Source organism: Notolepis coatsorum, assembly GCF_963971535.1.
Source record: "Notolepis coatsorum genome assembly, chromosome: 4".
NCBI classification, from domain to species: Eukaryota; Metazoa; Chordata; class Actinopteri; order Aulopiformes; family Paralepididae; genus Notolepis; species Notolepis coatsorum.
In genome coordinates this window covers 93,088,479-93,113,310 of record NC_140168.1, presented here as the reverse complement: position 1 = coordinate 93,113,310, position 24,832 = coordinate 93,088,479, and the positions used below count along the sequence as shown (strand labels likewise).

Here is a 24,832-nt window from a genome sequence, read left to right as displayed (position 1 = left end):
CAGCTGTGCTCGTCTCTTCACACGTTCTCCAGTCAGGTAAAGACCTCACAGACTCTTCATCATCTACACTGTAGATTCTACAGTATGTTATAGATGAGATAAAGAGAGAGAGAGAGAGAATGAGAGAGAGTGAGAGAGAGTGTGAGAGAGCGGGAGAGTAAGAGAGAGAGAGTGTGAGAGAGGGAGAGTAAGAGAGAGAGTGTGAGAGAGAGGGAGAGTAAGAGAGAGAGTGTGAGAGAGGGAGAGTAAGAGAGAGAGTGTGAGAGAGAGGGAGAGTAAGAGAGAGAGTGTGAGAGAGGGAGAGTAAGAGAGAGTGTGAGAGAGAGTAAGAGAGAGAGAGTAAGAGAGAGAGAGTGTGAGAGAGGGAGAGTGTGAGAGAGAGTAAGAGAGTGTGTGTGAGAGAGAGTAAGAGAGAGAGTGAGAGAGTAAGAGAGTGTGTGTGAGAGGGAGAGTAAGAGAGAGAGAGAGAGTAAGAGAGTGTGTGTGAGAGAGAGTAAGAGAGAGAGTGTGAGAGAGTAAGAGAGTGTGTGTGAGAGGGAGAGTAAGAGAGAGAGAGAGTAAGAGAGTGTGTGTGAGAGAGAGTAAGAGAGAGAGTGTGAGAGAGGGAGAGAGTGTGTGTGAGAGGGAGAGTAAGAGAGAGAGAGAGAGAGTAAGAGAGTGTGTGTGAGAGAGACGGTCATCCAGTACGGTCAACCTAACATGACATATCTCTCCAGTACGGTCAACCTAACATGACATATCTCTCCAGTATGGTCAACCTAACATGACATATCTCTCCAGTACGGTCAACCTAACATGACATATCTCTCCAGTACGGTCAACCTAACATGACATATCTCTCCAGTACGGTCAACCTAACATGACATATCTCTCCAGTATGGTCAACCTAACATGACATATCTCTCCAGTACGGTCAACCTAACATGACATATCTCTCCAGTATGGTCAACCTAACATGACATATCTCTCCAGTATGGTCAACCTAACATGACATATCTCTCCAGTACGGTCAACCTAACATGACATATCTCTCCAGTACGGTCAACCTAACATGATCTATCTCTCCAGTACGGTCAACCTAACATGACATATCTCTCCAGTATGGTCAACCTAACATGACATATCTCTCCAGTACGGTCAACCTAACATGACATATCTCTCCAGTATGGTCAACCTAACATGACATATCTCTCCAGTACGGTCAACCTAACATGACATATATGTCGAATGTTTTAGACCCTAATGTGAAAAACTGTGATTTGCCTTACAGTACCTTGCTGCTATCTTTTTGTATGCTTGTTTTATATGTTTTATGTCTTCTTTACTGCTGATGAAGCACCTTGAGCTGCAATTTTTGTATGAAAGGTGCTATGCAAATGATTATTATTAGTATTATATCCCCCTCCGGTACGGTGTGTCTCTAATGCAGCTGGTGGATGAGGAGAAGGCGCTGGTCGTGGTGGAGATGGAGAAGCTGGTGGTGTTATGTCAACAGCTACAGCCGGGCGTCAAAACTCCAGTACAGGGCAAGACTGCCACCTTCCAGAAGGTACCCATACCCTGGCGCGTGTGTGTGTGTGTGTGTGTGTGTGTGTGTGTGTGTGTGTGTGTGTGTGTGTGTGTGTGTGTGTGTGTGTGTGTGTGTGTGTGTGTGTGTGTGTGTGTGTGTGTGTGTGTGTGTGTGTGTGTGTGTGTGTGTGTGTGTGTGTGTGTGTGTGTGTGTGTGTGTGTGTGTGTGTGTGTGTGTGTGTGTGTGTGTGTGTGTGTGTGTGTGTGTGTTTACCATTTTAGTAATATCTCGGAGTCACTGATTGTCCTGTGTGTGTGTGTGTTTTAATTTTTAATTTTACCTTTATTTAGCCAGATAAAACATTAAGAACAGGTTTATTATTTACAATGTCGATCTGGTCCAAGAGGCCCCAACAGGAATACAAAAAAAAAAATATATATATATATATATATATATATATATATATATATATATATAGGGATGTCCGATATTATCGGCCGACCGATATTATCGGCCGATATCGGCAGTAAAATGTGATATCGGAAAATATCGGTATCGGTTTAAAAACAAAAAAAAACAATAACAATATTTGTTATATATATATATCCAGTGAAATTATTAGTTACCTGAAATTATTCAGTTTTTTGGACGGGGAAACCCTGCATATATCGGTATCGGTTGATATCGGTTGATATCGGTATCGGAAATTAAGAGTTGGACAATATCGGAATATCGGTATCGGTAAAAAAGCCAATATCGAGCATCCCTAATATATATATATATATATATATATATATATATAGATAGATAGATAGATAGATAGATAGATAGATAGATAGATAGATAGATAGATAGATAGATAGATAGATAGATAGATAGATAGATAGATATAATAATAATAAAATAAAAGCACAGTTAAGAATCATACACATAAACAAATAAACACATGCACAGCCTATGTACAAAAAAAGAATAAACGGGAGGAGTAGAGGGGGGGGGGGGGGTGAAAGTATGTGTGTGTGCGCGCATGTGTATGCAAACAGATGCGTGTGTCTAGGTGCGAGTATGAAGATGAATTAGTGCGTGTGTGCATGTACAAGTGTGTGCGTGTGTGTGTGCGTTTACCATTTTAGTAATATCTCTGAGTCACTGATTGTCCTGTGTGTGTGTGTGTGTGTGTGAGTGTCTGTTTAGTATCTTTGAGTCATTGATTGCCTTGTGTGTGTGCGCATGTGAGTGTGTGTGTGTATGCGTGTGTGTGTGTGTATGCGCACGTGTGTGTGTGTATGCGTGTGTGCACATGCGTGTCTGTTTAGTATCTCTGAGTCACTTATTGTCCTGTGTGTGTGCGCATGTGAGTGTGTGTGTGTGTGTATGCGTGTGTGTGTGTATGCGCACGTGTGTGTGTGTGTGTGTGTGTATGCGTGTGTGTGTGTGTCTGTTTAGTATCTCCGAGTCACTGAATCTTCTCTGATGGATCAGGTCATCGGGAACCCAAATCCAACAACTAGTCTTAATAATTATTAATCATGGGCGGCTGGGTGGCGCAGCGGACATTGCGCTCGTCACCAACGCAAGAGACACCGGGTTCGACTCCGGCTGTCGGCGTTGCCTCTGACTTGGGCCGGCCGTCATACTAACTCAATTGGCAGAGTCAGCGGGTGGAAGTCGATGGGTGGTAATCTGGATGTTGTGAACAGCGACTCCTACAGGTCGGTTGGGGACGCCTGCACAGCAGAGACAGGAAATGGCTGGGGTAGTGTGAGCCTCCCACACGTTACACCTGGCCAATGAGAGTCCACGCTGGCAGGTGAAAAGATGTGACAGGCTGCCTCCTCGTGTATCGGAGGGGACACGTGATGTAAGGCTTCTATCCTCCCTACAACCGGCCAGTGGGGGGCATATGCAACCAACGTTCAAGACAGGGGAGGGAAGAATTGGCACCGCGGAATGGGGATGGGAGAAAAAAATCGAAAAAGAGGAGAAAAAGTGGATAAAGAAATATATATATATTAATCATGAACATCAATAGAGCTCACGTGACACAAAGGAGCGCGACTAAACACGTCACAGATTAACCGTTTCACTACCACACTACAGAAGGTTAACCTTTCACTATGTTGAGATAAGAGACTCTGTATGGGGCTGTTAGTGACTGTCCAACTGTACATATGACTGTTTACACTTGTAGCTGTTTACCTGTGTAGATCATTGTCTCCACCAGAGATTGCCATTGGTGCATATATATATCTGTCTCCAATGGAGGGCGCTCTGGGCGTAGCTACCCAGGTATTCTACCTTAGGGGCGACTATAAAAGGGAAGGTCCCCACCCCTTTCTTTCTCTCCTCCAACGGCTCTCAAAGAGAGTAGAGTGTTGTATAACTATTGCTCATGTGTGAATAAAAGAAGCCAAGCCAGTTCAGGCACAAGATAGAATCCATGTCTCTTGACCACGTTATTGACGCCCTAAAGCGAGTTCTGTTAACACACTACCACACTACAGATGGTTAACCTTTCACTACCACACTACAGACGGTTAACCCTTTCACTACCACACTACAGATGGTTAACCTTTCACTACCACACTACAGACGGTAGTGAAAGGTAAGATAAGATATTCCTTTATTGATCCCCTTGGGGAAATTCAGGCATCATAGCAGCGTGGGGGAGGGGGAGGTACAGGTACATGGTGATAGTAGAAGACATGATACAGGTCATACAATTATAGAATAGTAGAAAAGTACAAATAAAATAGACAGTGTAAACAATATAACAATATTGTAAGAGTATACGCATACGAGCAAGTAGGCAGTGTGAATCAAGGTGCAGATGCCCTCAGTTATATTTGCATTACAATAAATATAGTTACAATAGACACTATAATCTATAATATATACTATGAGTAAGTATACAGTATACACAGGTGCAGTATGCATTACTTCATATGCATATACTTGATGTACTTCATACGTTATACGTTGTCCGTTTAGGTGGGAGTCAGACACACTGACTTGTACCTTAGAGTTTTTGTACCTCATTGTCTGCATTTTTACTCATTGTACTTTGATTGTATATTGTATAGTGTTATTCCTCTTTTACTTACTTTTTTACTGTATGAAGCACATTCTCAGGGGCTCATACAGAACCAAACATTTCACTGTAAAGTACATGTGACAAATAAAAAACAAACTTGAAAACTTGAAAACTAGTAGTTCCTAGTAGTTGAATGTCTGGCAGCGGTCCCTGCCCACCGTTGTGGAGCCTGATGGCCGCTGGTATGAAGGACTGGCCGAGGTTGAGTGTCGGGGGGGGGGGGGGGGGGGGGGTGTATGAGTCTGTGACTGAATGAGCTTCTCATCTTTACTAGCTAAAACTAAACTAAAACTAAAACTAAAACTACTGATTGTGGAACAGAAAGGCCATCAGCAGGATGAGTGTGGACGGGGGTTGTGTGTGTTTGTATCTGCACGTACTGTATGTGAGTGGTGTGCGGGCTGTTTGTGTTTTCCTTCGGTCGTGACGTGCTTCATCAGGGGGTGGTGTGTCTTGGATGGGGATGTGGTGGGGATTGATGTTTGGGGGGGGGGGTTCACATGCCTTCGAGCGACACTGTATTTATTGTATGCCTATTCTTACTGTATGTCTGCACGTTCTACGTTGCACTACTTTTATTGTCTTTTATACCTATTCTTTTATACATTGTTTTTATTCTGTCGACTGTATGCTGATTTTATGGCCATGTTCATTTTGGGCTGCGGTCCATGTGTGAAGGGTGCTATATAGATAGAGTTGTTTCTCGACGACATTGAAAATGACGGTGACCTCAATTGTCCTTTTCTAAATGACTGAATGTAAATGTAAATGTACAGGATGTGTGTGTTTGTGATCGTTGGCGTTACTGTGATCATCGACTGGATTTGATCCTTTACCCAACATTTGTTTGACCTCTTCAACTCTACAGCTACCGTAGCTTGTCGGATAGGCGACCTCATCACCAGCCATATGACCTTTGACCTGCATTTGACTGCTCCTTCAATGACCTTCTCTCTCTGCATGTGTCTCTGTAGGTGGACTCCTCCCTCCAGGCCACCGGGGGCGTCATGGCGGTGCTCCTCTCTCTCCTACCACTCTGTAATAAGCTCAACAGAAAGGTCAGAGGTCACAGTTAATACCCATGTCCGCGTCTATATTAATGCCAGCCCAAGAGTGCTTCGCGTTTCTCTGATTGGCCACGACGACCAATGTGACCGCGGCGCGCGGCAGAGCGGAAATAGGCTGCTGCTCCGGCGAAAGAAAGACAGGCATTCTATTGCCATGCTCTAAGACAAACTCTAACCTTAACCAACTCCGAAAGAATGCCTAAACTTAACCGGCGAAAGAATGCCTAAACTTAACCGGCGAAAGAAAGACAGACATTAGTTACGTTTATATAGAGAGATGATAAATTAATTAAACGTAAAAAAAAAAAATTGAAGTGATTCGAACTTGTCACCAACTGACCGCAGGCTCCACAGCAAGCTGAGGAACGAGTTGAACTAACCGTCGATGTTAAAACAGGGGGGATTACGAATGCATAATGCCGCGGCAACCTATGCGCCGCTGCCGCTCTGCCGCGGGGCGGTGCTAGGCGTTGTCACGTGGGCCGTCGCGGCCAATCAGAGAAACGCGGAAGCCACTCTTGGGCTGGCATTAATATATAGGCACCCATGTCCTTGCACTAGGGGTGGGAATCACCAGAGGCCTCACGATACGATAGTATTGCGATACTAAATATATTGCGATATGCTGAGTATTGCGATATTAATATTGCGATATTAATATTGCGATATATTGCGATTTATTACCTTTTTTCAACTGCAAAGTAAAACTTTGTCAACATGTTTTATCTAATAAAATAAAGTTCAGTCTGTTCATCTCACTTCAATAATTTTTATTGCAGAACATGGTATTTTAGGTGAAACAGATACATTTTCATTCATTACTCCTCGGCTAGTAGTAGCAAGGCTCTCTGCCTGCCACTAGCTGCGTGTGACTCTCAGACTCTCTGTGTGTGTGTGTGACTCTCAGACTCTCTGTGTGTGTGACTCTCAGACTCTCTCTGTGTGTGTGTGACTCTCAGACTCTCTGTGTGTGTGACTCTCAGACTCTCTCTGTGTGTGTGTGACTCTCAGACTCTCTGTGTGTGTGTGTGTGACTCTCAGACTCTCTGTGTGTGTGTGTGTGACTCTCAGACTCTCTCTGTGTGTGTGACTCTCAGACTCTCTGTGTGTGTGTGACTCTCAGACTCTCTGTGTGTGTGTGTGTGTGACTCTCAGACTCTCTGTGTGTGTGTGTGACTCTCAGACTCTCTGTGTGTGTGTGACTCTCAGACTCTCTCTGTGTGTGTGACTCTCAGACTCTCTGTGTGTGTGTGACTCTCAGACTCTGTGTGTGTGTGTGTGTGACTCTCAGACTCTCTGTGTGTGTGTGTGACTCTCAGACTCTCTGTGTGTGTGTGACTCTCAGACTCTCTGTGTGTGTGTGACTCTCAGACTCTCTGTGTGTGTGTGTGTGACTCTCAGACTCTCTGTGTGTGTGTGTGTGACTCTCAGACTCTCTGTGTGTGTGTGACTCTCAGACTCTCTGTGTGTGTGTGTGACTCAGACTCTGTGTGTGTGTGTGACTCTCAGACTCTCTGTGTGTGTGTGTGACTCTCAGACTCTGTGTGTGTGTGTGACTCAGACTCTCTGTGTGTGTGTGACTCTCAGACTCTGTGTGTGTGTGTGACTCTCAGGTGCCCTGCGCCTGCCGCGACGACATCATTTCGATTACACGTGCACGTTATGAACCATTGATTAAAATATCCACGTGCGTGGTGATTGTGTTGGGCAGACAAAATGTTTGATAAAAAAACGCTAAAACTGGGTCAATTTCAATATTTTTTTTCTTCTTCATGAAAGTCACTGTTGGCCTAGTCCACATTGTTTATTGAACAAAAATACAACCTGCAAGTTGGCCTTTAGGGCTATATCTGTACTTGATGTTTGTTTGTTGTGTTGCATATTTGAAATAAACTTCAATCAAATCTAAATGTATACTGTATATACAGCCCTATCGTACATGCTATCATACAGAGTTATATGGGTAGACTAGTATGAGGTAGTGAGTTGTGATTATTATATTTACAGTGTAGGGCAGGTATAAAGTGAGTAGTGTTTTCATCTAGTATTCTCCTCCTCGTACCTCCGCTGCACATAAAACTAATGAATGTTGATGAGAGCCTTGACGATCTGCACTTTCTCGGGCCGAGCTATAGTCGCTTTTCCACACCTACTCCCCAAACTCTGCATGCGCAGATAACCAGATATGTCAAGGCTCTCATCAACATTCATTCATTTTATCCCCCGCTCGCTCTCCCATGAGCTGAAAATACCAGAAGTGTTGCGGTGGTCTATACCTCCTCTAGTATTCTCCTCCTCGGATACCTCCTCACCCATTCTCTCCTCTAGTATTCTCCTCTTATACCTTCTCACCCATTCTCTCCTCTAGTATTCTCCTCTTATACCTCCTCACCAATTCTCTCCTCTAGTATCCTCCTCCTCGGATACCTCCTCACCCATTCTCTCCTCTAGTATTCTCCTCCTCTTATACCTCCTCACCCATTCTCTCCTCTAGTATCCTCCTCCTCGGATACCTCCTCACCCATTCTCTCCTCTAGTATTCTCCTCTTATACCTCCTCACCCATTCTCTCCTCTAGTATCCTCCTCCTCGGATACCTCCTCACCCATTCTCTCCTCTAGTATTCTCCTCCTCTTATACCTCCTCACCCATTCTCTCCTCTAGTATTCTCCTCTTATACCTCCTCACCCATTCTCTCCTCTAGTATTCTCCTCTTATACCTCCTCACCCATTCTCTCCTCTAGTATTCTCCTCCTCGGATACCTCCTCACCCATTCTCTCCTCTAGTATTCTCCTCCTCTTATACCTTCTCACCCATTCTCTCCTCTAGTATTCTCCTCCTCGGATACCTCATCACCCATTCTCTCCTCTAGTATTCTCCTCTTATACCTCCTCACCCATTCTCTCTAGTATTCTCCTCTTATACCTCCTCACCCATTCTCTCCTCTAGTATTCTCCTCTTATACCTCCTCACCCATTCTCTCCTCTAGTATTCTCCTCTTATACCTCCTCACCCATTCTCTCCTCTAGTATTCTCCTCTTATACCTCCTCACCCATTCTCTCCTCTAGTATTCTCCTCTTATACCTTCTCACCCATTCTCTCCTCTAGTATCCTCCTCCGATACCTTCTCAGTTCTCACCCCTTCTCTCCTCTAGTATCCTCCTCCGATACCTTCTCAGTTCTCTCCCCTCCTCTTATACCTCCTCACCCCTTCTCCCCTCCTCTTATACCTCCTCACCCCTTCTCTTATACCTCCTCACCCCTTCTCCCCTCCTCTTATACCTCCTCACCCCTTCTCTTATACCTCCTCACCCCTTCTCCCCTCCTCTTATACCTCCTCACCCCTTCTCCCCTCCTCTTATACCTCCTCACCCCTTCTCCCCTCTAGTATTCTCCTCTTATACCTCCTCACCCCTTCTCCCCTCTAGTATTCTCCTCTTATACCTCCTCACCCATTCTCTCCTCTAGTATCCTCCTCCGATACCTTCTCAGTTCTCACCCCTTCTCTCCTCTAGTATCCTCCTCCGATACCTTCTCAGTTCTCACCCCTTCTCTCCTCTAGTATCCTCCTCCGATACCTTCTCAGTTCTCTCCCCTCCTCTTATACCTCCTCACCCCTTCTCCCCTCCTCTTATACCTCCTCACCCCTTCTCCCCTCCTCTTATACCTCCTCACCCCTTCTCCCCTCCTCTTATACCTCCTCACCCCTTCTCTTATACCTCCTCACCCCTTCTCCCCTCCTCTTATACCTCCTCACCCCTTCTCCCCTCCTCTTATACCTCCTCACCCCTTCTCCTCCTCTTATACCTCCTCACCCCTTCTCCCCTCCTCTTATACCTCCTCACCCCTTCTCCCCTCCTCTTATACCTCCTCACCCCTTCTCCCCTCCTCTTATACCTCCTCACCCCTTCTCCCCTCCTCTTATACCTCCTCACCCCTTCTCCCCTCCTCTTATACCCCCTCACCCCTTCTCCCCTCCTCTTATACCTCCTCACCCCTTCTCTCCTCCTCTTATACCTCCTCACCCCTTCTCTCCTCCTCTTATAAAGTCAAAGTCAGCTTTATTGTTGCTTCTCGTAATGTGCAAGACAGAGAAATGAAATTGCGTTTCCCCCTTCCCAGTGTGTATAAAAAAAAGATCTAATATAAAAAAGTAACATATGAGGAGGAGGATTTGATTATATTTGATATAATATATATATAATTTGATTATACCTCCTCCTCTGATACCTCCTCACCCCTTCTCTCCGTCCACAGTGTCAGTCAGAGAGGAGTAGCCTGGGCTCCCCGCTGGGCTCCCCGCTGGGCTGGAGGGAGCAGCAGCAGCAGCAGCAGCAGGCATCGACGCCCATCAAAGACGACGACGACAGCGCCATGAGCGGGAAGAACGGCAGCAACGGCTTCGGGGTCAAGTCCATGGAGCAGCACATGGCCGGCCTCAGCCTCCTGGAGAGCAACTAATCCAGGAGACAGTCACCCCCCCCCCCCCCCCCCCCCACCACATCCCCAGCAACGCATAGCCCGGGTTCACCTCTATCTGAAGAGCTTAAACTCAAATCCCCCCCCCCCCCCCCTACACCCACCATGGGGTGGGATGGAATGGGGCACATTTGTTATTCCTGCCCCAGAAGAAGCAAGCAGATCTATATTATGTTAACATGGGGGCAATTTCATCCCAAAGTTACCGTTCACCTGAACCATCAGTACCACCGCAGCCCACCAGGTGGAGACAAGCAGCCAACGTTATGACTTTGCCATTGGCAGTGGAATGAGCCTCTTTTTTTTTTTTTTTTTTTTTATAGGCCAAGCCCCCTACAGAATCTGATCTTGGGTCAGTGTTACTACTTCCCTGACCAATCATCAAGCCCGGGGGCTGAGACTCTGAGAGGGGGACAGACCACAGTTCAGTGTGACTGGAGGGGTCGACCAATGCGTCCCTCTCTACTCGCCATGTGCCTCCATGTAATCGGCCCGTTTTGCTTTGTGTCGTCATGTAAACCCAGTCGCACGTCTCAGCAAAATGTACGAGAAACTATATAGAGTAGGAAAAGATGCCAAAAAAAAAAAAAGCTCCCATGCATGACGCCACCATGACCAAAAAGATGTTCCCGCTTGTCCTTCGATCACGTTGCCGTGCGGTGGTCGTTTGCTTTGTGAGGTGAAACCAGTGGTGCACCGAGTGTGTTCTAGATCACCTGCAGGGCGTTCAGAACGTTTGAACCCTTTCACTACCACACGACAGAAGGTTGACCCTTTACTATCACACTACAGGCGGTTAGTGCGATAGTAAACCGTTAACCTGCTGTCGTGTGCAGGGGTGCGTTGCTCATGGGACAGGGTTGCACGCCGAGCAACCGGCTCTGTGAGCAGAAGCACGCGCGTGCACACAGGAATGCGCTGCACTCGACTGACGCGCCAACTCGCTAAGTACCCACCTGGCTACTTTGCATAACAATAGCGCAGGTCGTCAGGTGTGTTCAAATACGTTCTCAGATACATTCACACAAAACTTGTGAATGAAATGTGTTACATTCCATTCCTAGAGGCAATTAGGCATCGTCTTTAGTCTGCGCACACGAGGGAACATTTATGCACATGCGCGGGAGCAACCAGCTTTGAAATCACAGATGCACCCCTGTGTGGCAGTGAAAGGGTTAACTTTCTGTATTGTCGCAGTTAAAGGGTTAACCGTTTTGGTAGTGCCGCAGTGAAAGGGTTAAGGTGAATAAAAGTTTCACCATCCATAACCCTTTCACTGCCACACGACAGAAGGTTAACCCTTTACTATCACACAACCGACGGCGATGCTCCATCGCATCCGCAGAGCTAATGATGCTAATGATGGAGCATCGCCGTCGGTTGTGTGATCGTAAAGGGCTAACCTTCTGTATTGTCACAGTGAAAGGGTTAACCGGCTGTCGCGTGGCAGTGAAAGGGTTAACGGCAACCACATCATGATTTCCTACGTCTCGCTGCACCTGTGATCTGGAACACAACACCGTCACCATAGCTTGTTATTAGCCACGTCGTGTAAATATCACAATTATCACAACTTTTATGCCAAATATAACCTACCGTGACCGATGGGCCAATCAGAGCAGCTAGATGTGTGACCGATGGGCCAATCAGATCAGCTAGATGTGTGACCGACTGGCCAATCAGAGCAGCTAGACGTGTGACCGATGGGCCAATCAGAGCAGCTAGATGTGTCCGATGGGCCAATCAGAGCAGCTAGATGTGACCGATGGGCCAATCAGAGCAGCTAGATGTGACTGATGGGCCAATCGGAGCCAAATGACGAGCGCTTACTCCTCGATATACAGAGACCATCTTACCTTTTTAGGCCTCGTTTTCTCAGAAGCATCGGTCACCGGCGGTGTCATCTGTTCCTCTGGTAAGCAAATGGGACGAGGCCATTCGGCAGTATGTGACGCTCTTTGGGGAAACTGGCTGACTTTCTATCATCTTGAGCATTATCAAAATCATGTTCAGTGTGTACCGTTATGATTTGTATCTCTTAACCTTTTCACTACCACACTACAGAAGGTTAACCCTTTCACTACCACACTAGACGGTTAACCGTCTGTAGTGTGGTAGTGAAAGTGTTAACCTTCTGTAGTGTGGTTGTGAATGGTTTAACCCTTTGTCGTGTGGCAGTGAAAGGGTTAACCTTCTGTAGTGTGGTTGTGAATGGTTTAACCCTTTGTCGTGTGGCAGTGAAAGGGTTAAACACAAAAACAAAAGACTATACTGACCTGGTGCCCGTGTCGAATGGAAATGTAGTGTCTGAAGCTTTGAAGTGAGTTTGTTATGAAGACTCGTCAGTGTGAAGCGTATGTATTGAATTATATGATATATATATATATCGTTTGCCTCATACGATAATTGCCGATAATTTTTCAAGATTTTTGGAAAAAAGAAATAACACATTTTACAGCACATGTGTACGAGTTTTTAATTTATATTTTGAAAATAAGTTCCACAAGGTGTATCAACAAGTCTGCAAAAACACAACCATTGCGTAACAAAATAAGGTGACTTTTTAAACAAAATATGTCGTGACTTAGGCATTTTTTCCTCATACATACATGTCATACAATAGGCAGTTGTTTTACTTGCCTAAGTCATGTGATCGCCGTCTGTGTATGTAACGTTAAAATGCACAAGTCACACGAGTGAGTTGGGCAGATGGGGATCTTTGAACATAACAAGCGTTGTGATTGGCTGAGGACATAGGCACTAAGCCAGGGCGATGCAGCAGTGTGAGGAGAGCACAGTTAGGCAGAAATATCTATTTGGAAAAAACAATTACTTAGGTAATTATCGTATGAGGCTAACGATATGGTACTTGAAGCATAGATATGTACACAGGTATATACCCTGTGGTAATGACTTGGTACTAGACCAGGGTGAGAACAGTGACTGAAATGATTAACCATATATAAAGCTAGAGATGCATATTACTGTATGAGAGCAGCTATTAAAAGTCGGGAGCTGGTTATTGTAGTCGAGCTACAGATGTGAGAGAAATTATAGATCTAGTTTTGGACCGTCTACCCTTTTAACAGTTGAATGGTTGATAAAAAAGAGGCACAAAACAAGAATAAACATTATTTTTCTTAAACAGTTTTGTTTGTGTTGTTTATTGACATAACCCCAGAAATGAATACTTCCAACTTAATTTTATATATATATATATATATATATATATATATACCGTATATATGCAACGTGCAACTAAACCGTGCCATAACTTTGTAAAAATCCTAATTTCCTCATTATTTTATGCAAACATAAGCGCAGTACTTTATATATATATATATATATATATATATATATATATAAAAACATTTCCTGGAACTGGCTTACAATTTCTTAATCATGAAAAGCAACCTTAAAAAAAGAAATAAACATTCTGATCACGTATCCTCCTTTTTAGACCAAAACATCCACGATCAGAGGCACAGTGCTTCCGTTACCCTCCACGGTCTGTTAGAATTGACCACAGGGTCAAGTCTAGGGCTGACATTTTATTAAAGAAAATTGGGTCATTCTTTCCAAAAAGCAGAGGCCTAGAAGCGTGGCTGACGCTAATGGCGCTCATACCAGAGAGGCTAACTGCCTAAGAAAACGGGCACAGAGGCACTGAAAGAGGATTTCACACACTAGAGACATAAAGATGTATCCCATCAGTGGACCAATTGCATGCTTTCGCAGAGGACAAGAAGCCTTCAGTCGACTCCTTCAGACATTAAGCACCCCCACAGCCCAAATGGAATGATCCCAAAAACAATATATATATATATTTATTATTTTTATTTTTTTGCATTCAGGGAGGGGTAGCCGATTACCAGTCGACTATCGGAAAATTTTGGTCAATCAAAGTCGTCGACTATACAAATCCTTAGTCGGGGACAGGCCTATTCAAGTCACTATCCTGGCAAGTGTCTCCACTACTCGCCAGCCACCTCAGGAGGAAGTGGATCTTCAAGGACCCCCCCCCCCGCCCCAGTAAGGTGCTGCCAGAACGGTCACTCCTAGTCAGGGGGCAAAAGGCTAGAGCGCTGTGTCCCCCGAGACTTCCGCCGTCAGCAGGGCTCTGGTTGGGTTCCCGCCCGCTTGGAGACGACGCTCTCAAACTGCTCCCTGGACAGGAGGCCCTCTGTGATCGTCTTACTCTCTTCCAACTTGGGCAGGATGACGGCAATGTATCCCTCCGTGGCCGGCTGGTAAAAAAAAAAAAAAACCCAACATGTAAATATTCATAACTGTAACCACGCGTTTTTGCAATTGTGAAAGTAAAATGTGTATTCTTTAGTGGACAGCTTATAAGTGGCTGCATTTATATAGCAGCTTTTATATCCAAAGCGCTTTACAATTTGTTCCTCACATTTTGACCCGTTCACTCAAGACATTCACACACCGACGGCAGAGGCGACCGTGCGAGGTGCCGACCTGCTCATCGGGAGCAGTTAGGGGTGTCTTGAGTTGTCAGTTAAGGCCATGGGTAGGTAGGGAATTTATTTAATTTAATTTTTTTATTTTATTCTTTCCCACGGCGACTATGGATAGGGAATTTCTTTATTTAATTAAAATGTTCACAACAACATGGATGCATGTACTCTGCCAGCATGTTTAATATCCATAATACTAAAGGTTTGACTGTACATATTAAGTACAGTACAAAAAAATCGGTTTGGCATCTAACCAGAGTGCAAATGTAACAGTAAAGTGCAACAGTAATATGCAGGTGATTCAACCGGTGCCTTGTGTTTAAAAAAATAATAATTCGAATCCATTTCATTGGTTGTTTTATTCATTAATTTCATTTTTTTTTTATCTTTCTTTCATGTAGCACTTTGAGATTCTCACAAATATAAAGTGCGTTACAAATTTAATTTATTATTAAACTGTATATAAAATATATAAATGAGTACTACTGAGTAATGGTGCTAATCAGATGCATGTACAGTGCTATAGTATTATTATGTACAGGTATCCAGGTATAAAGACAATATGGTAGTAAGTCATACTGGCCAGCACCGTAACTAGTAAGAGTAGGTAAGAGATATGTACAGATAATATATATATATATTATCTACAGATGTAAAAAGGATTATTATGCAGGAGTATATACAGACATGTGGATAAATATTTTTGTATACGTGGGTATATACAGCATTATTGTAAATACTATCATAAATAATTATACAGGTTATATGCAGGTGTATAAATAGGTATATAGAAAGGATTATATGAAAGTGTATTGAGACAGATGGGGAAATATATATGCAATGAATGTAAAAATAGTAAATATGCTGTATATATAGGGTGTATATACAACATTATTTATTCACCTTTTCCAGCAAGAGTGCAGGTCTTTCTAGAATGCCTTCGTTGACTTCAAGCAGGCGCCCGCGGATGCAGCTGCGAAGACGAGCAGAAGTAGAATTGCAATCTCTTCACTGCCAAGTACATTTTAAATATACATTTTACATTTAGGGGACACCTTTATCCAATACAACAAGTCAGCAGAAAGGGTACAACTCTGGCAGCTAAGGGTAAGTAACATTGTTCGTCAAATCTTTGAGCATTTGGAAAAGCGCTATATAAATCCGATACATTATTATTATTATTATTATTATTATTACACTCTTGAGTGCATAGTATAGACATATTAGCGTAGGCATAATAGGCACAGTAGATGACTCTAAGTCAGGGGTTCTCAAAACTTTTTTATACCATGCCCCCACTTAATGTATCGCGTCATTTCAACGTGGAATTAAGGAATATCAAAATAAAAGCACACTTTGTTGAACTTGATCATGCATATTTATTAGAACATTTTATTACAACACTATGTTATCAATAGGCATTTATAAAACAAGGCATATTTAGCCAGAACATAAAAAATATATATACCGTACTTTTCGGACTATAAGCCGCGGCTTTTTTCCCCATTTTTAGACCCTGCGGCTTATATAACGGTGCGGCTTATATGTGGACAAAACCCGAAAATCGAAATATTGCTTTTTTTACTGCATTGAAATGAACAGTTATTTATCTGTTCCCTTATTTGCTAAACTTAATACAACTTGTAAATGAGTTAATGTTATTTGTCCGACAGTATTGTGTCCCAATGGGAGTCATTCTCTGTAGAGGTGGGAACTTAAAGCTCAATATAAGAACGGCCATGCACCACCACTCACAGAATCGAGAAAGAGCAATCAATCTGTCAATCCTTTCCGTGTCCGGGCCGGGTGAGGTTTCCCGTGTTGAGTCAAATTAAGCCGCAGGCTCCACTCCTTACATATGGTAATGAAACATTAAAACGCATGCGGCTTATAGTCCAGTGCGGCTTATATATGTACACATCATTCAATTTAGCTGCTGCGGCTTATAGTCAGGTGCGGCTTATAGTGCGAAAAGTACGGTATATAATACTTGCCAATGCGCACTGTCACCTACCCACGGCCCCACTTTGGGTCGCGACCCGTAGTTTGAGAACCGCTGCTCTAAGTGCATAATAGTAATAGACACACCCTCCAGGAGCTCTGATAGGAGTGGGTCTGAGGCGGCCAGAAGATGCAGAGCGTAGGGGGTCTCGAGGGTGTGTCGTTAGAGACCACTCACCGGAGGTAGGGGGGAGCTGTATACCTCCGCATTTAACCTGTCCTAACTATTCAGGGGCAGTGGGCAGCCACCGTTCGCCACCCGGGGACCAGCTCTGATGCCAGTGGCTCCGTCACGGGGCAAGGGGGCGGGAGGATGTAGCCAGCATGCATTTCAAGTAGGCTGAGGGGGCGTGGCCTTCTGTTCACGCTGAGCATCAGAGCAGCTAGATGTGTGACTGATGGGCCAATCAGAGCAGCTAGATGTGACTGATGGGCCAATCAGAGCAGCTAGATGTGACTGATGGGCCAATCGGAGCAGCTAGATGTGACTGATGGGCCAATCGGAGCAGCTAGATGTGACTGATGGGCCAATCGGAGCAGCTAGATGTGTGACTGATGGGCCAATCAGAGCAGCTAGATGTGTGACTGATGGGCCAATCAGAGCAGCTAGATGTGACTGATGGGCCAATCAGAGCAGCTAGATGTGACTGATGGGCCAATCAGAGCAGCTAGATGACTGATGGGCCAATCAGAGCAGCTAGATGTGACTGATGGGCCAATCGGAGCAGCTAGATGTGACTGATGGGCCAATCAGAGCAGCTAGATGTGACTGATGGGCCAATCAGAGCAGCTAGATGTGTGACTGATGGGCCAATCAGAGCAGCTAGATGTGACTGATGGGCCAATCAGAGCAGCTAGATGTGACTGATGGGCCAATCAGAGCAGCTAGATGTGTGACTGATGGGCCAATCAGAGCAGCTAGATGTGACTGATGGGCCAATCAGAGCAGCTAGATGACTGATGGGCCAATCGGAGCAGCTAGATGTGACTGATGGGCCAATCGGAGCAGCTAGATGTGACTGATGGGCCAATCGGAGCAGCTAGATGTGACTGATGGGCCAATCGGAGCAGCTAGATCTGACTGATGGGCCAATCAGAGCAGCTAGATGTGACTGATGGGCCAATCATGTCTTTTATGGTGCGGGAGGAAACCAGAGTACCCGAAGGAAACGCACGCGGATGCCGATACAGGAAATGCAGTGTAATGGTATAAAGGCCGGATTTAATTAAGACATAAGAGAGGAATGTGCATTTTGAGGACTTTAAAGAGGCTTAGAGAAATAAGATGGGTCTCCTCACCTGTAGATGGTGTATTCGGTCTCATCTGTGCACGTTATCCGACAGAGAGGAGCGAAGTCAGTCAGGAACTGTCCCCCCTGTAGAGACATGGCAGAAGAAAGGGCTTCATGAATGAAACACGATTCCCATGTGAGTGAAGGGGAACAGAGAGAGGCTTTCAGGTCTGTGTGTGTGTGTGTGTCTGTGTGTGTGTGCGTGTGTGCCATTTCACACACAAGACAGGTTTGAGAACTGAACATGACAATGGCGTCACAAAGGGCAAAGGTCACTGGAACCTACGCTGTTCTAGAATTTTGAGGAAACATCCCTTAAACCTTTCACTACCACACTACCAAAGGGTTAACCCTTTCACAACCACATGACAAAAGGGTTAACCCTTTCACTACCACACTACAGGCGGTTAACCGTGTTTATTTCTGAATCTTGTTTGGGGTAAGAAGATATGTAAAGTACAGTACCGGTTGTACAGAAAGGATTTTTTTTTTTTTTTTTTATAACATTTTTTTGTTATATAAAAAAATTTGAAAGACAAGTAAACACAGTCAACAGCACGACAACACATTCATATATACTGGGCATTGATATACGGGTAAACAAACAACACAGAAATCCATAAAACACAGGTTTTAATTTCTTAGTAATTCTCTGGATTGTGATGAAATATATTTTATAGTCATTTAAAGTTGATCACAATCCAGCCGTTCCATTATGAATATAATAAGACAGAAGAAAATACAGAAGAGTATCAGAACGCCATGCATACACCTGCACCTTTGACCCTCCTGACCACTTCCCTGTGAGTCTCTCTGGATTCATATAAATAGAGGAAATGTCCTAACAGTACATCATGGAGTAAACAAGAATACAAAATAAGAATATTATTAACACTCACTTAAGAGACTTTAACTACATTATATTTATCTATTTATTAAAGAGATTTGCACTACATTTCATACCTCATTTGCACCTTGTCTTAAAAAGTATTTGTACCTCATTGCCTGCATTTTTACTTCATTGTACTTAGATTGCACTTTAGTTTGTATATTGTATAGTGTTATTCCTCTTTTACTTACTTTTTTACATTATGAAGCACATTCTCAGGGGCTCATACAGAACCAAGCATTTCACTGTAATGTACATGTACATGTACCTTATACGTGACAAATAAAAACAAACTTGAACTTGAGAATAACAAAGAAATCATGGATCTAGCCGAGTGCCTCCTTCCTGGCCTTGAGCATTACCGGATCTGCACCATTCATCCTGGCAACAGAAAGCTCCATAGATAACATCTCTTATTAAAGAGTTCTTCCACTGATGATGAATATAAATAATGTGCAGTGGCTGCCACCTAACCACCAACATCTTTTTAGCAACCGTTTATAGCAGGGGTGGGCAACTTTTGTATATGGTGAGGGCCACTAAATTTCCACACTCAATCTGGGGGGCCGCATTGTTTATCAGCAGTCCCCATAATAGTCACAGATGTGATAAATAAGGCATATAAACTATTATAATTAGTTGTAACTTTGTTTTTATTCCATTTAAAACGCATTTAGTCATGCTTAATTTCAACTTTATGAATTTATAAATACAGCTGAATTTGAAAGTATTGCTGTGTAACCCAAATATATACAAAAATGACTAATTATAATTAAGGCTTCTATTCAAATAAATGTATGAACTTAAAGCCCACTGCTCAACAAACACAAAGCAGCATTCCTGCTGCATTTCACTACAACAGTAAATCAAAAGTGCAATAATAAATTATTGTTAAATGTATAAACTTTTATCCTGCTACTAAACAAAACATTCCTGAGTGCCTCCCATTGACCCTTTATCAAACTGGCATGACATTCACCCTCCCCCCACAGTGGGTCAATAATGGTTCCGTCTTTAATGAGACACTTGTGGTCTCTCCTGTTGGCGCACAATAGAAGGAATGTCAACTTCAATGTTTGTGCATGCATCCGTGCGCGTACTTCTGCTCAGAAAAGTGCTGGGACGGCATGGTACCGTGTGGCATGACCACTGCACCCCTGATTATTAGTGACCCACAATAGATGGAAATTATGTTAGCGAACTTACCTAATGTATAATGCAGTGCAGCATTGGACACTCAACGCCACTCTGTGTTTTCCTTTCATTGCAGTTGCTCCATTGGTAACAACAGCGGACAGTTTATCAAACCCCCCATATTGCTGCACGGCACTTTCAACAGTGTTGAATATGTCCACACTAGGGCTGACCCCTATTAGTAGAATAATCGATCGAAAGGAGCCATAGTCGACTGCCAACCTCTTAGTCGAATGCAAAATATATATATATATATATATATTATAATACTTTTTTTTTTTTTTATATAAATATTGGCCTGGGGCCGCATGGAGTGTCCGTGAGGGCCGCCAGTTGCCCCTCCCTGGTTTATAGTAATGGAAGTTGAAATATTATCTATTGTATCAGTGGCTTGTAAAACATGTGAGAGATGGTCCACATATGCGACGTGACACGTACAATAAAATCATCCATAGATATTTACACAGATAGATTGCTACTGCAGCTAAATGACATTACCCGCTTGGACTTCCCAGAGACTTTATTCTTCAGGCGACTGCAGCCGTCGCTGATCTGATAGTTGATATTTTTGACGGTCCGTCCGTCCTGAAGGATGGGGTGCGTCTCTGCTAAAGTGACGACACATATTCTGTAGGGAGAGGAACGCTTAGCCGTTAGTTCCGCCAGCAACCGCTCGTGTCATTAGCCTGAACAGAACCATGTATTGCGATCGACATGGCAATTACGGTTCATCTCTTGCCATCAGAGTGTGGTTGCACTCTTTCAGAAGGTGCTCTCTGGTTCAAGAGAGGCTAAAGCACAACAGCTTACAGAAAGGTTAAACCTAAGGCTAGTGACGGTATGTGAATATGTCCGAATGCTATCACTGGCCGTGTCAATTGGTGGTTTCGCTGTTTGGTTGGGGGAGGGGGTCTTGGGGTGTCTGTCCCCGGTTGTGTTTTTCGGAGGTGGGTTTCCCTAATGGAAGAAGTTGTACAGCTGACGTATGCTGTTCATTTTTTGACGATGTTGTTGTTGTCTGTGTTGTTATTATTTATTGTTGTTTATTTTAATTTTATTATTGTCCTGTCTTTATTTAGTTTTGTTGGGGGGGGGGGGGGGGGGGGGGGGGGGACCAGGGGGAATTACAGTGTGCTGTGGGGCATGTATCTGCTGTACACCTGTTTCTCAAATAAAAAGTTAAAAAATTTAAATACATTTTGTTTTAAAGAAAGGCTAAACCATAACAGCAGGGATAGTATAACAGAGAACAAGCTGCATCCAGTATCATCAATATCATCACTGTGTGCGTCATAATGGAAAAATACAGTTCTTAGTTTTCTAATTAAAGTCATTCAAACCGGTCTGTATGATTTACAAGACATTACACAGACTCCGTCCTCCCCCCCCCCCCCTTAAAAAGTCATCATCATAGGACTATTGGTCGACCTCTAAAAAATGGTATCTAGAATACCAAGCACCATATATAGGACCGTTATGGTACTTTTAGCTTTGTAGCCACTTTGTAAAGTATTGTTCTTTTGTTTTAACATGTTTTTATAGTGCTATGTTTTTGTATTTTATTTGTTTTATGTTTGGGGACTGAGGATGAAAATGTGCATCCCTTGCTAAATCCTGTGTATTTACAGTGCATCATAATTGTCCATTAATACACGCCGTCCCTTCCAAATAAACAAATAAATTAAATTAGTACAGAGTAGAACCAAAGCAGGTGGAGGCTGGGGGTGGTGAGTGAAGACTTTACACAGGTAGCAGCAGAAAAGCAATAAACACAACATCAGCGTACAGAGAGTGTGTGAGAACGGGGAGGTCTTTAAATAGACCAAATTAAAACAGTTGTATGTAAATTCACTTATTTTAGCTGCCAGACATTCAACAACATCACTGTTCATTAGCGAGTGTCTCACCTGTTTGAATGCTGCAGGACGCAGTGGTCTTCACACGCCTTCCCCTTCATGTCTAGTTCAAACACCAAGCATTGAGTTACATTAACACAGCACTGACTAACTGTTACACATCCATTGCACCTACAGCTGCTCTATACTGCCACAAGCTGCTAATATTGATGTAGGCTAGTACATAGGATAAAAGGTTATATTGTGCAGTATACAGGCTATATTGTTGTCCATATCCACTGTGTGATATTCATTTAGCTATAGATGGATCAAGCAAAATACTGGATCCAAATATTCATAGTACCTATTCGATCACAGACGTCTTGGTCGCAAACCAGTTTTGATTGTAATCAAACAGCAGGTGATAACCGTTAAATGACAACCATGGCCAATGAGCTGTGGTATTTTAACTTATATTATGGCAAAACACGTCATGAGAAGACTAAGAATACTCTTCTGCAAGCTCCCTCCACCTGCACCAATCTAGCCTTTTCCATCATCTAGAAAACAGTTGTAACATATATGCATATATGCTCTCTACTTTATATATTATGCTGGCTTATTATGTCTTGCAATGTTGGCCGTATTACATCAGAGGATGCGTGTCTCTTAGGCTCTGTTCATAATGTACTAGGGGGGGGGTGTATTAATTGTTAATGGTTTGTACTCCCAGTATATTGTGTGTACGTCATATTATGAATTGAAAATGGGGGACCCTGATGTAAAAAAAAAAAAAGACGAAAGTCTTTCTCTGGTCTGCATCCCCTTAACAATTGTGTGTATTGAACCGTACTGTATTGTACCCATTCTGCAATCTGTTAATTAAAGTTTTCAATCAATCAATTCAATCAAACCAGCCAAAGCATGTAGCATGATGCCTGTGTGGCTTTGTGCTGAGATCAGAATCTATGTTATTATTGCAAAAAAATACAACTGTTATTTGTTGGTTAGCCTATATACTATTATAGTCTAATCTTTACGAGTGACATGTAACAGTGATGGGGCCACCAAATTAATTACTACAACTAGTTAGGCTTAACTATTATTATATTATGCCTAGTGATGCACGATATATCGGCCGCCGATATAATATCGGCCGATATGGCCGTTTTTTTACACATCGGTCCGATATCAAGATAGGGCAGATATATTAAAAAAGAAAAAAAAAAAAAAAAAAAAAAAAAAAAAAAAAATTTAATCTTTTTTTTCTTCTTTTTACATGTTTTGGCCTTAAATAGTTTCAAAATATCAGTCATTTCTGAAAATAAGTTACAAAAGTAAAAAAAATTATGCGTTTTGGAAAATAGCTCTATTTGATTATCATAAAAAGGTGTTTTCTATACAGAGATATCGACATCGGTAAATATCGGTATCGGCCAGAACAGCAATATTAATATCGGTTATCGGTATCGGCCACAATTTTCACATCGGTGCATCACTAATTATGCCACATCAATGTGGAACGCCCTACCCAAAGCTGTAAAGGAATGTGGATCACTACCCACTTTCAAAACCTCTCTCAAGGGACACCTACGGGAGACTGCAATTCAACACTGGCCCCTGTAAATATCCTAACCCAACCCCCTCCAATGTACAGTCATTTACCTAGTATGGTTGTCAATAGTCCAATGTACAATTTTGTTTGTTTGTACAGTGTCTCCCCCCCCCCCCCCTCAATGTACAGTTTTGCTTGTTTATACAGTGTGCCCCCCCCCCCCCAACCACCTCCAATGTAGATTACCCAGTATGGTTGTCAATATCCCAGTGTACCCAACCCCCCCCACCCAACCTCCTCCAATGTACAGTTTCTACGTCAAATGTATATACTCCCTTTTCCTGACTCCTTCTGTATCACAAACAGTACTGTATTTGCAAATCTGGTATGTCATAAATGTATAGATGTAGCAGTACTGACTATCTGTATGTCATGTATGTCATATATGTCCTGATGAATTGAAAATGGGGGACCCTGATGTAAACAAGACGAAAGTCTTTCTCTGGTCTGCATCCCCTTAACAATTGTGTGTATTGAGCTGTACTGTATTGTACCCATTCTGCAATCTGTTAATAAAGTTTTCAATCAATCAAACTAGAACCAAAAAACAGCACTACAAGCGCGGTGATTGATTGATTGATCGATTGATTGATTGAAAACTTTATTTAACATATTGCAGAATGGGTACAATACAGTACAGCTCAATACACACAATTGTTAAGGGGATGCAGACCAGAGAAAGACTTTCGTCTTGTTTACATCAGGGTCCCCCATTTTCAATTAATCATAATTGCCTACCACTAGCCTACTGCAGATTTACCAGTCAAATGCAACTGGTGTTGGTTATCAAGCTACAAACGTGTCGACTCGTGTGCAGCTGAGCTAACTGTCTGCTGTCTACTCGCCCAGCTAACATAAGCTTATAATAATATCAGAGAGGTTTCAGTCAAATGTACCTACCTGCTCTATACCAACGTGTATAATACCGGTCAATAACTGACGGCGCTTGTTCTTCTGTGTCTTTCTGTTCCGTGTCGTCCATTGGAAAATAGTACGAAACAAAAAGGTATCTCTCTACAATTATGTTGCAATATAATAAAAACTGAACTCCAAAATAAGCTCGACGGAGCGCAAATGTGTCGCACCACTCTGTCCGTCTGCCAAATGGATCCGGAAGAAACAGAAGCTAGATTTTAATTGGTTCTGTCTGGAGAATTTTACATCTTCAGAACAAACATGACCATTTTGTGTTGTTGAGTACTGTGATAAACATGTATACATTTCCGTAGATAACATCCAGGTGTTTCTACACTTTCAATTCCAATTTAAACAGGGGCAAAGATTAATAATATAATATTTATTTACATTTTACATTTTTCTAATTTAGCTGACGCTTTCAAGTTTCAAGTTTCTTTAATAGTTGTCATACAGAAGTACAGA

The 24,832-nt window shown here is 43.0% G+C and overlaps 2 protein-coding genes across 2 annotated transcripts in view; one reads left to right on the top strand and one right to left on the bottom strand.

The window, feature by feature from the left end:
• ctnnal1 (catenin (cadherin-associated protein), alpha-like 1) overlaps nt 1-10,141 on the top strand; it is a 310,492-nt gene extending 300,351 nt beyond the window's left edge. Inside the window, exons 17-20 of the mRNA XM_084312032.1 lie at nt 4-36; nt 1,430-1,549; nt 5,579-5,662; nt 9,930-10,141. Coding sequence (XP_084168158.1) covers nt 4-36; nt 1,430-1,549; nt 5,579-5,662; nt 9,930-10,133 — 441 coding nt within the window. The 3' untranslated portion in view covers nt 10,134-10,141. The remainder of the gene's footprint in view (nt 1-3; nt 37-1,429; nt 1,550-5,578; nt 5,663-9,929) is intronic.
• A 3,278-nt stretch (nt 10,142-13,419) lies between these two features.
• On the bottom strand, nt 13,420-24,541 carry abitram (actin binding transcription modulator). Its single transcript, XM_084312508.1, has 6 exons — nt 24,353-24,541; nt 21,910-21,961; nt 20,501-20,630; nt 17,927-18,003; nt 15,530-15,599; nt 13,420-14,398 (listed from the first exon to the last, which is right to left on the bottom strand). Exons 1-6 carry the CDS (start codon nt 24,432-24,434, stop codon nt 14,261-14,263), a joined length of 549 nt encoding a protein of 182 aa, XP_084168634.1. The 5' UTR covers nt 24,435-24,541; the 3' UTR covers nt 13,420-14,260.
• Between the last annotated feature and the right edge of the window lie 291 nt (nt 24,542-24,832).